We start from the raw sequence: 15,948 nt of genomic DNA on the forward strand, positions 1-15,948 counted from the left end.
GGTCTGGATCATGTGGTCACCAGTGGGAGCTATGACCAACTAGGGGACTTTCTCAAATTCCCTTGCTCAATCCACTCCCAGACCCAGATCTCATGCATGCCAGCGGGTGATAGGCCCTTACCTGGCATGGCCTGTCCCATCCGTTCCGGCCTTTGTATGAGCTGGTGGATGTTGCAGCCCGGCCTGCCCCACGCCTTCTTTTAGGGTGCTCCTGCGGGTGCTGCAGCCTGGACCTGCCCCGCCTGTTCCCAGCCACAGTACCCATGAGTGTTGGTAAGTTCCATGGACATGCCTAGCTCAGCCCGTCACCATCCCAACTCTTAAGCTAACCAGCGGGACTCATAATTCCATATGGTTGGTCCCACATATCCGCCACAGAATTTACCCTCAGACCTGGTTCTCTTGCATGCTGGTTGGAGTCATGGCCCAGCCTAATGTGTCACATCCCCTGATCTAACACTGTCAGGTACTGGGATCTAGCCCTGCCAGACAGACCTTCAACCCTAGGTTGCATGTGGGTTGGCGTGTGGTGGTCAGCAATTTTCCATGCTAACAAGCCCAGCTCAGGTCTCCCATGTTGCCTGGGGCATCAGTCTGACCCAGCAAAGTTTTTTGGTCTCTCCCCTCCAAACTAACGGGCTACCTACTTACCTGCAAGTACAGTGGCCTTGTTGTTGGGAATCCCTCCGGTGTCATTCCTCACCTGCAGGATACTCCCGGACGGTCTTCCCTACCCCATATCTCTTGCTCCTTTTGCTAATCAATCCACAGTCCTTGTGCTCAGGAGTGCATGGGTTTTCCAGCCCAGCCATCAGAAGCCCAGTGGGTGGGTGGTGTCCTGGTCTGGTGCTCTGCTGCCCACCAGGGTTCCAAGCTCCTGGCATGTGCTGGCCTGGTGCCTTACCCCTCCACACACCCAAGATCCAGACCCTTTGAGGTTCCCCAGACTTGGTCTGCCAGCATACCAGGGCAGTGTGCTGACCTTGGCTCCCCCCTCCCCAGGACCAAGCACATAAGGAAATCCCCAGGTTCACTCTACCTGCCCAGAAGTGAGCTCCCAGGTCCCCACATGCACACTGGTGCTATGCCCCTAGCCTTCTCCCAACCCAAGCCTGCATCCTCAGGCTCCCCTGAATGCCCACCACCTCTCCAGCCAGTGTGCACCGGCACAGGAGCATGGTGCCAGGTCCTAAAGATGTATTTTATTTTTATTGGAAACTCAGATGTACAGAGAGGAAGATTCGTTCATTGATTCACTCTGCAAGTGGCTGCAATGGCTGGAGCTGAGCCTATCCAGAGCCAGGAGCCAGGAGCCTCTTCTGGGTCTTCCACATGGGTGCAGGATCCCAAGGCTTTGAGCCATCCTCAACTGCTTTCCCAGGGCACAAGCAGGGAGCTGGATGGGAAGCAGGGCCATCAGGATATGAACCGGCATCCGTATGGGATCCTGGGGCATTCAAGGCGAGGACTTAAGCGCTAGGCCACGCCGCCGGCCCCAGACAAAATTTCTAAATGATGAAATAGACACATGGAAAAATGCTCAGGTTCTCTAGCAATTACTGAAATGCAGATAATTTTGGGATCTGAAAGTAGAATTTACTGTTTTGATAAATAATAGACCATCGGGTTGTTTCATGTTGTTCACTTGGCTTTTTCTGAGGTCAGGTGTCTTAAAACAGATGTTACTGTTTCTTTTTGTAATTAAAGAAATGAATTTTACTGCAATACTTGGATACTTCATTTTCCCTGATAGTTGTTGGCAGCAGGAAGTAGCGTTTATGTTCCATTGTGTTCCTGTTAGACCCTGTACATAAAACCATAAAATGAAATCTGCAAGGATTTTTTTTTTTTTTATTGGAAAGTCAGATATACAGAGAGGAAGATCTTCCATCCGTTGATTCGCTCCCCAACTGACTGCAACGGTGGAGCTGCACCAATCCGAAGCCAGGAGCCAGGAGCCTTTTCTGGGTCTCCCATGTGGGTGCAGCGTCCCAAGGCTTTGGGCCAAAGGATTTTTTTTTAAACTCCAACTTTCCAGAATAGACACAGAGATGATATTCATAATCCAGAAAGAAAAATCTTTACAATTTGTTATCATTTTGATCCCCGTACTGCTCCGACCAGCAGAGCCAGTAATGTGGACAGGGAGAGGGTCTGGGGATGAAGCATCGACAGGAGACCGGTGATGGTGGAAGTCTCTGTGAAGTCTCCCCTTATCGCTCCTTCACCTCTCCTTATATACTCTTCACCCGCCGTCCTAATTTAGCAGGATATTGGATACAGATGAGTCCAATCAGTCTAGGTGTTTTTAGCCACAAGCCCCGGTCCTGTTCCTGCCCAGGCTAACAAGCACTAATCAACTCCTTAGCCCACAACAGGTACCTCCACATATATAAGAAGGTGTAATATTACATTTTTACCTTAAAGGTGGTTTGTACCTGTAAAGATACATTTAAAATGTAAGGCTTAAGCTAAACACAAGTGTTTTTTATATCAAAATCCCTCAAATGCAGCATGGTTATGGGATAAATTACTACTCTGGAAGCATCTGCATTATATTTGTTAAGTTTCCACAGGTCTCAGGCTTTAGGCTAAGCCAAACAAAGCCAATACAAAGGGGCATTTCTGCCTCCTGGAAGCACACAGATAGCAGTGAATATCACAGGCATCCCAAGATCATCATGGGCCAGAAGGGATACGGACGAAAGATGATGAATGTGCCCGGGGTTGGCGTAATTGCTTTGGCTGGAAAATGTAAGTGGATGTCAAGCAAGGAGAGTAGAGAGGAACGTCTGTGAAAAATGGATTATGCAACTTCAGCAGAGATAAGATTTTAGGGCGAGATATCTATAATTCATCATGACCCAAGCATGGCTGTTCAAAATATGCTTTTCAACCCCAGTGACCTAGATTCTCAGCTTGTTGATTTTAAAAGCTGGAATTTTAGATATTGCCAATACAAATTAATTTGGCATTTCCTCCTTCCTTTATCAGAATGGTGGGGGAATCTGAAACCACGTGTCGGTGTGCCTTTGGAGCAGCAGCTAAGGTGCTGCTCGGGACACCTGTCTGGAGCTGAGCGGCAATGCCCGCTCCTGCTGCCAGCTGCCTGCCAGTGTGCGCCCTGGGCGTGGCAGGCGTTGGCTCGTGGAGTGGGTCCGCACTGCCCCGTGGAAGATGCAGCAGGGCCCAGTGCAGAGCATTGCTCGTGTCTGCGGAGTGAGATGGTGCCTGGGCATGTGTCATGCTAGCTGCGCTCGGCCTCTCGGATAAAGCAAACGCGTGATTAAAATGTATTGCTGTCAGATCAGTTATACGCTGGTAACTCCCTCCTTTCTCAGAAAATACAAATGGAATAATACTGTTCAAGTCAGCATACTGAAAAACACTATTATCCACTCTGTGGCCACCTGAGAGATTGTGCTGTGATTGCTGAGTCCTTGGACTGCCAGGCCGCTGAGTGCCAGCAGGTGTTTGCAGAGACGGTGACTTCTGCCCTGAGTGTTAGAGTGGAATGGCCACGTTTACAAACAGCACATGCTCCGCCAGCCAGCACATTTGCTATCCCTTTTCTTGTCTTCTTTTAAGATTTATTTGTTTTTATTGAAAAGGCAAATTTACAGAGAAGGAGATAGGAAGATCTTCCATCTGCTGGTTCACTCCTCAAGTGGCCACAGCGGCTGGAGCCGAGCTAATCTGAAGCCAGGAACTTCCTCTGGGTCTCCCACACGGGTACAAGGTCCCAAGGCTTTGGGCCGTCCTCCACTGCTTTCGCGGGCCACAGACGGAGCTGGATGAGAAATGAGCAGCCAGGACATGAACAGGCACCCATATGAGATCCTGGTGCATGCAAGGCAAGGACTTTAGCCACTAGGCTACTGCACTGGGCCCACCCCCCTTTTTAAAATAACTTCATGCTGGGCCCGGCGGCGTGGCCTAGCGGCTAAAGTCCTCGCCTTGAACACGCCGGGATCCCATATGGGCGCCGGTTCTAGTCCCGGCAGCTCCACTTCCCATCCAGCTCCCTGCTTGTGGCCTGGGAAAGCAGTTCAGGACGGCCCAAACCTTTGGGACCCTGCACCCGCGTGGGAGACCCGGGGGAGGTTCCAGGTTCCTGGCTTCGGATCGGCACAGCACCAGCCGTTGTGCTCACTTGGAGAGTGAAACATTGGATGGAAGATCTTCCTCTCTGTCTCTCCTCCTCTCTGTATATCTGGCTTTCCAATAATAATGAAATCTTTAAAAAAAAAAAAAAACTTCATGCTGTTTAGTGACCACCATGATGTGACTACTGGGGACTTTGAATCTTTGTGTCACCGAAAGGAAAGACTAGCAGCCCAGTTCTGCGTTGTGCCCGTCACTCATTAGCTTTCTGACTGTGGGAAGATTTTATACTGAAAATTTAGGTTTTTTTTTTTTTTTTTTTTTACTTAAAAGAGAAATTACTTTCTCTAATTGGAAGGTGTGCTTTCTCTTCAGTGGTGTTTCCTGAGCTCAGGAGGAACCTGTGCTTATTTCTTTGTCCCTTTATTCGGTGCAGGCGATGGGACCTCAGTGGAGAGAGCGTTCCTCACCACCCAGGGTGGTTGTAGCGCTCAGTCCTATAACCAGCCTCAGGCCTGGCGCATGAGCTCAGCCGGTCATTATCTAAATATGCTCTTGGTTTTCAGACAATACTAACAATTTAAAATCATTTTCACTTTATTTGGGAGGCAAAGTAAGGGAGAGATAGAGTCAGAGAGAAAGAGAACTCTTCCATCCACTCTTCCACTCTTTGAACGGCTGCAACAGCTGCGGCTGGGCCAGGTGGAAACTAGAAGTCTAAAACTCCATCCGGAGCTCCCATGGTGGTGATAGGACTGAAGCACTTGGACCATCTTCCAGCCCTTTCCCGGACACATCAGCAGGAATCTAGATCAGAAATGGTGAAACCAGAACTCCAGGCGGCACTCCAGATGGACTGCGGGCAGCCCAATCGTTGGCTTTAACCGTTGTCCTCAACACCTGCCCCAAAGGCCTTCCCTTAAATTCAGATTCCTGCGGCTCTCCTGCGAGATGCCCACTACAGGGGGGCTTGGGCTCATGATCCTGTGCCTTGGCAAGGTCCCAGATGCTGCGTCTGTCTTCTGTCTTCCAAATGCCCAGCGAGATCACGTTGTGAGATCCTTCCAGAGAGCACATTGATATAATATGTTTAAACAAGTTCAGTTATGCTGTTGCAAGGCTAAACTTTTAAACTAGTTGTTTTAGGTATAATTGACATCTAAACGCCACATACTTAGAGTGCACACTTTGATGTGTCTGATGTGTGTGCGCCCATGCAGCCGTCACTGTGATCAGATAGCGAGCACACCCATCACCTGCAGAAGTTTCCTTGTGTGCTTTTCCAACCCCTCCATCCTCCTTAGCCATTCACCTGATGGATGTCACTGTAGATTAATTCACGTTGTCTAGAGATCTATACAGTTCTGCATCAATGCACTCAGCCAACCACAAATCAAAAAACCCGAAAAAGAAAAATTCCAGCAAATGTCAAAGGGTGAAACTGGCACAGTCGTATTTCTGTGGCACAGCCGGGCCAGCGTCCCACACTGGAGCTCTGTGGCACAGCCAGGCCAGCACCCCCACTGGAGCTCTGGTTCCAGTTCTGCCTCCTCTGCTTCTGCTTCAGCTCCTGCTGATGTGCCTGGGAAGGCATGGCTGATGATGCCAGTGCTTGGGTCTCAGCCACCCCAGTTGGGGTGTGCAGCACAGCCTGGTTTGCTGTGGCCATGCAGGGAGTGAATCGGCAAATGGAAGATCTCTGTCATTCTACTGTAAAAGGTAACAGGTAAAAAATAAAATAAAGAAAGTAAATCTTTAAAAAAAAAAAAAAACATTTTTTAAAGATTTATTTACTTTTATTGGAAAGCCAGATATACATAGAGGACGAGAAACAGAGAGGAAGATCTTCATCCGATGGTTCACTCCCCACGTGAGCGCAACGGCTGGAGCTGGGCCAGTCTGAAGCTAGGAGCCTCTTCTGGGTCTCCCACACGGGTGCAGGGTCCCAAAGATTTGTGCTGTCCTCAACTGCTTTCCCAGGCCACAAGCAGGGAGCCAGATGGGAAGCGGGGCTGCCAGGATTAGAACCGGCGACCATATGGGATCCCGGCAAGGCGAGGAGGACCTGAACCACTGTGCCACCGTGCTGGGCTCAGAAAAACATTTTAAAAAACTGTTCATGTGGCCACATGCTGAGCACAGCACGGAGTCTGCGCCTACCAGGAACATTAGCAGGGAGCTGGCTTGTAAGACCTTGTCTTAGGCCAGAGCTCGCACAGGCATTCCTGGAGAGGGTCTGAGTGTGCCAGGCTGCAACTTACGCCATTGTACCACAATACCCATTCCAGATTCGCATTACTAACATTTTACATCACGGAGGATGCCTTATTTTTCCTTGTCTTTCTGACACAGAAGGTTATTGGATGGTACAGATTTCGGCGAAACACACAGCAGCAGATGTCGTACAGGGAGCAGGTCATCCACAAGCAGCTGACGCGCATCCTCGGCGTGCCCGACCTCGTCTTCCTGCTCTTCAGCTTCATCTCCACGGCCAACAACTCCACCCACGCTCTGGAGTACGTCCTCTTCAGGCCAAACCGAAGGTAAAGACATACAGAAACAGCATGGTGATTAAGACTCATGAGTTTGAAAATGTCTGTAGCAAAGTATTTTTTTAAGCACTGTCTAGAATTTTTTTTTAAGCTAGCTCTCCATGTAGTTAAAGTACATTCTTTGTCACCTATTTTTGTAAAAGTTATTTTTTGATCAAGCAACATTAGTAAGGCTTGTTTATTACACATAATTTCTTAGGAACAAATGGCTAGAAATTGTCATTTATTTCTTGGTAACCTATTGTGTAGAAAGGCAGTTTTACTGTGGAAGTCTGATTATAGTTTATGTTTATTTGTTTATTTTTAAAATAAGTAAACATTTTGTTGTTGTTGGAAAGACAGATTTACAAAGAGGAGAGACAGACAGAGATCCCCCATTTGCTGGTTCACTCCATGGATGGCTGCAAAGGCCGGAGATGAGCCGAACTGAAGCCAGGAGCTGTGAACCTCCTCTGGGTCTCAGTGTCGGTACAAGGTCGCAAGACTTTGAGCTGTTCACAAGCAGGAAGCTGGATGGGAAGTGGAGCAGCCAGGACTCGAACCAGTGCCCATATGGGATCCCAGTGGTTAGCAGGTTAATTGAGTGATTGCACCAGGCAAGCTTCCCTCCATGTAGGTGTGTCCTTGGCATGTAAAGTGTACTCATCACCGTCTGGTTGTGTGCAGCAGGACGCCTCCCTGTTGGCGTTCACAGCCTAGTGTCTGGTTGGAAAGGCTGAGTTCTGCACCTTTGGGTTGTCTCTGGCGGCCCGTGTTCACGTGTTACTGTTGCTGACATAGAGACGTGTTGTTGGGCACCACTCCCAGAGCTGGGGATGCCATTGACGCCTCTGCTTCGCCGTGTCCCCACAGGTACAATCAGAGGATATCACTTGCTATTCCCAATCTGGGCAATACCAGCCAGCAAGAATACAAAGTGTCCTCAGTGCCAAACACTTCTCAGAGTTACGCCAAAGTTATTAAAGAGCATGGGTAAGTTGGAAGAGAAAATGAGAATGTTTTCCTTCTTAGCCAACAGCTCTTCTTCTGTTATTACAATTAGAAGCTGTATTGACTTGGTGTGTTAATGTTTTAATCCTTTTGAGAGATGTGTGATTTGTTGATGGTGCATTTGTAAAATTCACACTGCTCTGACCTCCTCTGCTCTGCGTCTGCATCTCTGGCAGTGGTAAGTGCGAAGAAAACGCTGCCTTCTTTGTTAGTAAGATGCTGACTTGGAACACTTTCCTTTGTGTTTCTTTTTTTCCTTTGGTGGTTAGACATTCTGAGGAAAAGGAAGAATCTTTTGGGGGGGGGCAAATCAAGGAACTCCTGAGTACAGAGCTGAAGTGATTTTGTGTGACACGCATTTGTCACCTTTTGCCAGAGTACATGAGTGTGAACATATATATGTGTGTGTTTATGCCAACCAACCAAGCAGGGTAGATTCTAGAAGAATCTGACTCTGCAGAGCAAGTGAGTTGGTTCCTAACATGGCTTCCACCTGATGGCGCTGCTGACCTGGAGACGGAAGGAGACCAGGCGTGTGGGCTTCTGTGTGTGGATGCTTCCAGACTGCTCAGTGTGTGATTTCACCTAGATTCCGGCTTTTCTTCAATGCTTCTGGCTTTGCATTTTCTCTTTTTAAGTACAGAATTTGGGGTGGGGCCAGGTACAGTGGCTCAATTGGCTAATCTTTCCTGTTGAGGCGCTGGGATCGCATATGGGTAACAGTTTGTGTCCCAGTGTTCTCCAGCTCCCTGCTTGTGGCCTGGGAATGCAGCAGAGGATGATCCAAAGCCTTGGGACCCTGCACCCGCAGAGGAGACCCAGAGGAAGTTCCTGGTTCCTGGCTTTGGGTCATCTCAGTTCCAGCTGTTGCAGCTATTTGGGGAGTGAGTCAGCGGATGGAAGATCTGTTTCTCTGTATCTCCTTCTCTCTGTAAATCTGCCTTTCTAATTTAAAAAAAAAATCTTAAAAAATATTTTAAAAAGAAAATATACAAAATGAAGAGGCTATAGAGCTTAATGCAATTATTATTTTTTAAAGATGTATTTATTTTTATTGAAAGTCAGATATACAGAGAAGGAGACAGAGAGGAAGATCTTCTGTCTGTTCATTCACTCCCCAAGTGGCTGCAACGGCCAGACCTGCGCCAGTCCGAAGCCAGAAACCTGGAATCTCCCACATGGGTGCAGGGTCCCAAGGCGTTGGGCCGTCCTTGACTGCTTTCCCAGGCCACAGGCAGGGAGCTGGATGGGAAGTGGGGCCGCTGGGATTAGAACCAGCGCCCATATGGGATTCCGGTGCATGCAAGGCCAGGACTTAAGCCACTAGGCATCGCGTCAGGCCCTGTAGTAATTATTCAAGATTTGTTTGTATTAGAAAGGCAGATTTGTGGAGAGAAGGAGAGATAGAGGGAAAGATTTCCCAGTCGCGGATTCATGCCCAAATGGCCGTGAGAGTCAGGGCTGAGTCCATTCAAAGCCTGGAGCCAATAGCCAGGAACTTTCTGTGGGTCTGTCATGTGGGAACAGGGGCCCAGGTAATAAACAGGGGCTTGATCAGAAGTAGAACAATCGGGACCTGAACTGGCACCCGTAGAGGATGCTGGTGCTTGGAGGTGTAGGCTTAGCACGTTGATCCTTGGCGCTCGCCCCCAGTGTACTTACCAAACAGGAAGTTCGTCTCCCTGGAAATCTTTTGAAGCTTTTCTCCTGGCCCTTTCTTGCCTCTTCAGTTTCTTAGACAGTGCTAGAGAGAGTGAAGGCAGGAGGAACAGGCAGGGCTGACCAGTCATAGAGGTGTAGTCGTGCTCACTTGTACAGTTGCTTCCCCCACTTCAAAAAGAAATGTTATAAAGTGTGCTTGTCCATAGAACTGAATAATGTTAAAATTGAGTGAAAAGTTGATTGCTGAAAAAAAAAATTGTATAGGTGAATGTGAAGTTGTGTGGGCTTTGTGGTATGGCCCAGCCTGTGCTGCCAACGTCCCATGCTGGAGTGCTGGTTGGAGTCCTGGCTGGTCTGCCCCCAGCCCAGCTGCCCACTGTACAGCTGGCAGCATGGTAGAAGGTGGCCCGAGGACTCAGGCCCCGCCATGGCCGTCGTCTGGGGAGGAACCAGCACATGGCAGACCTTTCTCTCCAGGTTACTGCCCCCATACTCTGCCTTTGTGTAAGTGGAACAGATCTTTAAGAAAACAAAGAATAACAAAATATTGTTTCCATTTACCTTTAAAAAGAATTTTAAAGATTTATTCATTTATTTGAAAGGCGAAGTAACAGAGAGGGAGAAAGAGAAAGATCTTCTGTCCACTGGTTCACTCCCCAAATAGCCACAGTAGTTTGGGTCTGGCTGAAGCCACGAGCCAGCAATCTATGCTGGTTTCCCATGTAGATGATCATCTTCCTTGGCCTTCCCAGGCGCATTAGCAGGAAGCTGGAATGAAAGTGAAGCAGCAGGGATTCAAGCCGGAACTCCGATTCAGGATGCCAGGGATATAGGCGACAACTTTTCTGACCGTGCCGCGGTGCTTGCCCCTGCTGTTAGAAGTATTTGCTGCAACTTGTCTTTCCATTAATTAGTAAAGTATGTATTTTGAGGTAGTAGCATCAGTATAGTTACTTATGAATGTGTAACTTTTGTTATTTTTTAAGGTGTCTTGGACACATGAGTTCTTTTCTCTCCTGCAGTCTTAGTTGTGTAAACATTGGCACTTGGCGTCATAGCGTTTCAGCAATAGCTTAGGGCAGAGGTCGTAAGGAAGACGCCTCCAAGCGCATGGCAGTCCTGATAACTTTGTGGGGCCTTTTCCCTCCTGTGTTCTAGCACTGACTTTTTTGACAAAGACGGAGTCATGAAGGACATCAGAGCCATTTACCAGGTGTACAACGCGCTGCAGGAGAAAGTGCAGGTAATGCCCGGGTGCCGCTCCTCATTCACGCGAGTCCGCTGAAAGCTTTCACTTCTACTTTAATTTTTAATCATCTTCCACCTTCCCACTGTGGTTCATAAGTCAAAATGTGCTTTCCAAAAATGGCGTCAGATCTGTGGAGTCGTCGCCCATGCCAGCCTCATCCGTTATGTGCCTGATAGAGACTCTGAAGGTCATTATTATTAATATTACTGTTTTAAGTCCCCGTGACCCATTTGTAATAGTTTTCTTTCCTAGGAAAATTTATTCTGAGTTTAAAAAAGGGTTGCTAAGAACACAGCCATTTTCATCACTTATATATATATATATATTTTTTTTTAAAATGATGTATGTATTGGGCCCACCATAATGGCTCAGTGGCTAAGTCCTTGAAGGGAGTTGAACCGTGCCCTGGAGGACTAGAAAGAACGTGGTGAAGTGAGGCAGCTCTCCCAGGCCCGACTTTAAGGAGGAAGGCTACGTGGAGAATAGAGGCAACCCTTGGCAGGCAGAGTGCAGAGCAGACTCAGCCAGGCAAAGGGAGAAGGCACTCGAGGCCCCTGGCAGTGCTGGGCCACTGTTATCCCGGCAGGATGGGGACTCCACGCCGGCCTACCAGCGTCCAGCCTATTCTGTGGAAGGTTCCGGTATTTCTACTATGGAAGGAACATGTGGTGGAGAACAACTTTTTGTCCTGAATTCATTGCCATGCCCTTTGCAGTCTGTCAGCACTGGCCAAAGGTCTTTAAAATGTTGATTGAAATGAGCCTGCCCTGTAAACAGCACGTGGAGTGGTTTGATTAGTCTTGGCTAAATCACTAAGATGCAGCCGCAAATAGTTACCTTTTGTTAAACCTTGACTTTGAAACTTTGCTTTTCAACTTTCCGTCATTATAAATATTTTCTGTTCAATAAATGTATTTTATCTGGTTTTTGTTGATTATAAATGAAAGTTGAAAGCATTTGTTCCTGTCTTTTGTTCTTCCTTTGAAAGACTAGAATCAAAGATTCCCTTTTCATTTTAGTCAAAGTGAATCAAGGGGAAAGATTCCATCTTTCCATCTTTCATTTTTGAAGGGTTTCTCAGCACACCAGCATCAGCATCCTAACTCTACAGGCGAATTGGTGAATACTGCCGGCAGGACCCTCGGCCTCCTGGCTCTGCCCGACTGCCTGCCTCGCTCGTGTGCTCTGTGGCTCCGCGAGCCGTGCGGGCTTCTCTGGGGGTCTTCTCACCTTTGTCGCTGTCGTCTCCCCCAGGCAGTGTGTGCTGACGTGGAGAAGAGCGAGCGGGTCGTGGAATCCTGTCAGGCAGAAGTGAACAAATTAAGAAGACAGATCGCACAGAGGAAAACTGAAAAGGAACAGGAGAGAAGTAAGTAGACTGACCCTGTGTCAGGACATGTGCACAGGTGAGCATCTGATCTCACGTTACCCGGTGACTCTCACCTCTGCCAGCACAGCTGAAGCTATCCTCATTACACTGAGAGGGAGAGAGGGGGAGGGACAGAGGGAGGGACAGAGGGAGGGAGAGAAGAGGCAGGCAGGCTGCATTTGTTTCCCCCTTGAATTCCTGAAACCGGAAGACCGGAAGTAGAAAGGCTGAAGCCAAGATTCACCCAGAAGTGCTTGGTGCAGGGGTGTGTGTGTGTGTGTGTGTGTGTGTCTGCCATCGTGACCTCTGTACAACAGTGCTGACGGTGACTACCAAGACAGCTTTGTGTTCCCAGACTCTGGGGACTGTGTTAGAATCCCTTCAAAGAGCGATCACAAATTCTGTTACCTTTGTGTGTGCGATTCATCCCCCCGTCGTAATATAGGCTTTCACGTGTGGTTTTTTGCTAGCTCTAGATACCAGTAAATTAAGGAATTACTGGTGGAATAAAAACTAGGCCTAAGAGCTTAATAATTCCAGCAAGGCAACGACACATTTGCTTCAATACCCAGCATGGAACATTTGTACATAAAATGTACAAAATATATGGCAAATACTGCCAAGGTAGCTGGTTTTGTGGCATAGCAGTAAATATGCTGCCTGCAGTGCTGGCAACCCATGGGATAGCAGTTCAAGACCCAGCTGCTTCACTTCCTATCCAGTCTGCTAAAGAAGCTCCTGGTGCCAGCTGCCCCAGGCATGGCCCAGTGGGTGGAACCCCTCTTTCACTCCCTCCCTCCTGTCTCTCTGTAACTCTGCCTAAGGTATTCTTAAGGTAATATCAAGTTTATAAGAGGCGAGTGTCCGTGTAGCAGATAAAGTCAGGACCTGCAGTGGAGGAGTGCTTGCACCTCTGCCACCCAATGGGAGACCAACTGAAGCTCCTGGCTCTTAGTTTCTGCTCGGCTTAGGCCTGGCTGTGTGACCCCCTTGGGGGGTGAACTAGCAGACAGAAGGCCTCCCTCCCTCTTTATAACTCTGACTTTCAAATAAATAAACAAATCCTTTGAAAAAGAGAGATAAGGTCATGGCTAAACTTTTCCAATCTAACAGAAACATTTTATAATCCAATCAAGATATGCTTTGTGTGTGCATTAAGTCTGATTGATTTTTACTGTTGTATTTTTCTAGAAATAATATATGTACAACTATAATTGTCAGTTTACAGTTATAATAAAGATATATGTCATGGGCCCTGCGCAGTAGCCTAGCAGCTAAAGTCCTCGTCTTGCATGCACCAGGATCCCATATGGGTGCCGGTTCATACCCCAGAGGCCCCGCTTCCCGTCCAGTTTCCTGCTTGTGGCCTGGGACAGGAGGGCCCAGAGCCTTGGGACCCTGCAGCAGCGTAGGAGACCCGGAAGAGGCTCTGGGCTCCTGGCTTCGGATTTGCTTAGCTCCAGCTGTTGCGGCTGCCTGGGGAGTGAATCAACAGATAGAAGATCTTTTATGTCTCTCCTTCTGTGTATATCTGACTTTGCAATAAAAATAAATAAATCTTTTTAAAAAATGTGTCACATATATAATGGAGTATACAGCTATTGAAGTGAATTTGGTCTCCAGCACTCTACTACTGGAACTGTCACCATGTCTCTGGGGAACACACTGGCAGAGTGGGCCATGAACCCAGGCCCTCCAGCACGGGGTTAGGCAGCAAAGGCAGCATCCTACCCTCTAGGGCAAATGCCCGTGCCTGATGTAGGGCTTTGAGAGTTTGGGGGCAGGAATAACGTGTTGTGATGGAGAGCTGTGAGGTTACCCAGGACAGGGAGATATGGAGTTTTTCAGTCTTAGTCTTTGATCCTCAGGCTTTAAAAAAATAGATTTTCCACCCTGTGGCTCACTCCCCAAATGGCTGCACCAGCCAAAAAGCGGGGCCAGGCCGAGACCAGGAGCTAGGAGCTGCTTCTGCCAGCACTTGGGCCATCTTCTGCTGCTTTCCCAGGCCACTAACAGGGAGCTGGGCCCGAAGCAGGGCAGCCCCAGCCACGGCCCTGCAGGCTTTGGGCACAGGGAGTCAGGTGGAAGCACACGGGCCCCCAGTGATGGGGTGTGTTTCTGACCAGCTGTCCACGGCCCTTCTGGTCAGATCGCTCGTCCCGTCTCTGGTTCCTTTGCCTGTGATGGAAATAGTAACGCGAACGCTGAAGGATGCTTTGAGACTTAATGAATTCTCGCGAAGATTTTGTAAATGGTATGGTACTATGAAGTCGTGAGACAATTGGTAGTAGTGCCAGTATAAATATTTCACTGCCTTGTTGCCGTTTTCCAGAGTATTCGGTGACCGCATAGTGTGCTGAGGTGAAAAGCTGCAATACAGACCACAGGGTTACAGTTGTTCCTGTTTTCCCCCAGGACTGCAGCAGGCGGCGCTGTTGGGCAGACGAGCGCCGGCCGAGAGTCAGGACGGGCTCCGTCCGCGGCCGCACGCCGGGGGCAGCACGCTGGACGCCGAGGCCTCCGAGCCGCCGCCCCCGTACTCCGACCTCCACCCCAACCATCAAGACAGTACTCTGAGCCACTCTCGCATGGAAAGGAGTGTCCTTATGCCTCGACCTCAGGCCGTGGGCTCTTCCAGTTACGCTTCCACCAGTGCTGGACTCAGGTACCCCGGAGGGGGCACGGGCCTCCCTGCTTCCCAGAGAGCAGAGGGAGACAGCGCAGAGGAGTCGGACGACAGCGATTACGAAAACCTGATCGACCCTGCGGAGCCCGCCAAGAGTCACTACTCCCACCCAAAGGATTCACAGCCCGGGACTCGTGCCAGTGAGGACCCCAGGAACACACAGACCTCCCAGATTTAACTGAGCGGCAGCCCCTGTTGCTGCTGTGTGAGGACTGAGCCTGGGGAGCTGCCTTCGCAGGCGCTGACTCGGAGCGGAGACCTGGAGCCAGGAGCCCAGGCGCCACCCCAGCCCTCGCCCTGGCCTCGCTCTCGGGTGCGGGGTGCGTGTGGCACAACAGATTCATCACGATAATCCAATTGTCCTAATTCTGGTGCGACTCATGGATGTCCTGGTAAAAGTAGGCAAAGCAAAACTTCTCAGCCTAGTTTCTGTTCTTGAAAATAAATTGGAAGCTAGAGACTAAGCACAATTAGTCCATAAATGTTCTATAAATGTTCTATAAATCAGGAACTTACCTCTTGCACTATCATGCCTTGAAATTTACTTTCTCAAAGGGAAATGAGTTTAGCAGCAGCCTTCAAAGAACTTCTCTCTGTGAAGAGCCAAATTCGTCTTTGCCAGAAGAGACACTTCTCCACACAGCCTGGAACAAATCCGGTGCCCTTCCCTCATCTGCATGACTGTGAGACTGGCAGCGAGGGCTTTGTTTCAACTTTTTCTACTCGCCTGATGCATATTGTCACTTAAAATGGTTGTCTTTAAGACAGATGTAGAAATACTAATTACCAAGAAGTAACCATCCAAATAAGTATGTCAGAAAACGAATCAGTTCCTTTTCTCTTGGCGGACTGGGCTCCTGTGCCAGCCGTGCTGCGCCGGCACACTTGCGGATGCCGTTGGAAGAATGCACAGACAGACGTGGCTGGGGGGACCAAGGCCGGTCCTCCCACCGGAAGCAGGTCCCAGATGCTGCTTTAGGTCTCCTGACAAATCCTAGTGGGAGCTTCATCTGTGCTGCAGAGACATCACGTACGTTGTGTGGGAGTCGTGAATAAAGGTTCGTTTGAAATCTGAAGAACCATACCTTTTTTTTTTCTATTTGTCCCGTGGGAAATCATTGCAGAATGTGTAGGGTCTGTTGGGATGCCCCTAGACTTTTTTTATTTAATTACTGCTTGTTTTCTAGATTGGCTCAGAGGGACATGAGCATGTTGGGCTCCTGGTGTGGACGTGATGGGAACAACTGCTAGGACAGGGTCAGCCGAGACGCTGGTCCTCCGGCGTTAGCTGCCCCTGACCCAGTTAAAACCTCAGAGTGAGAAGTTGTCAGGCTGC

The 15,948-nt window shown here is 48.9% G+C and overlaps 1 protein-coding gene across 1 annotated transcript in view; it reads left to right on the top strand.

Moving 5' to 3' along the window:
- ABRAXAS2 (abraxas 2, BRISC complex subunit) overlaps positions 1 to 15,076 on the top strand; it is a 34,496-nt gene extending 19,420 nt beyond the window's left edge. The window contains exons 5-9 of the mRNA XM_058671440.1: positions 6,457 to 6,647; positions 7,509 to 7,628; positions 10,467 to 10,551; positions 11,812 to 11,926; positions 14,342 to 15,076. Of these exons, the coding sequence (XP_058527423.1) occupies positions 6,457 to 6,647; positions 7,509 to 7,628; positions 10,467 to 10,551; positions 11,812 to 11,926; positions 14,342 to 14,790 (960 nt within the window). The 3' untranslated portion in view covers positions 14,791 to 15,076. The remainder of the gene's footprint in view (positions 1 to 6,456; positions 6,648 to 7,508; positions 7,629 to 10,466; positions 10,552 to 11,811; positions 11,927 to 14,341) is intronic.
- Positions 15,077 to 15,948: the final 872 nt, after the last annotated feature.

The sequence above is a fragment of the Ochotona princeps genome, chromosome 13 (assembly GCF_030435755.1).
Source record: "Ochotona princeps isolate mOchPri1 chromosome 13, mOchPri1.hap1, whole genome shotgun sequence".
Lineage (NCBI taxonomy): Eukaryota > Metazoa > Chordata > Mammalia > Lagomorpha > Ochotonidae > Ochotona > Ochotona princeps.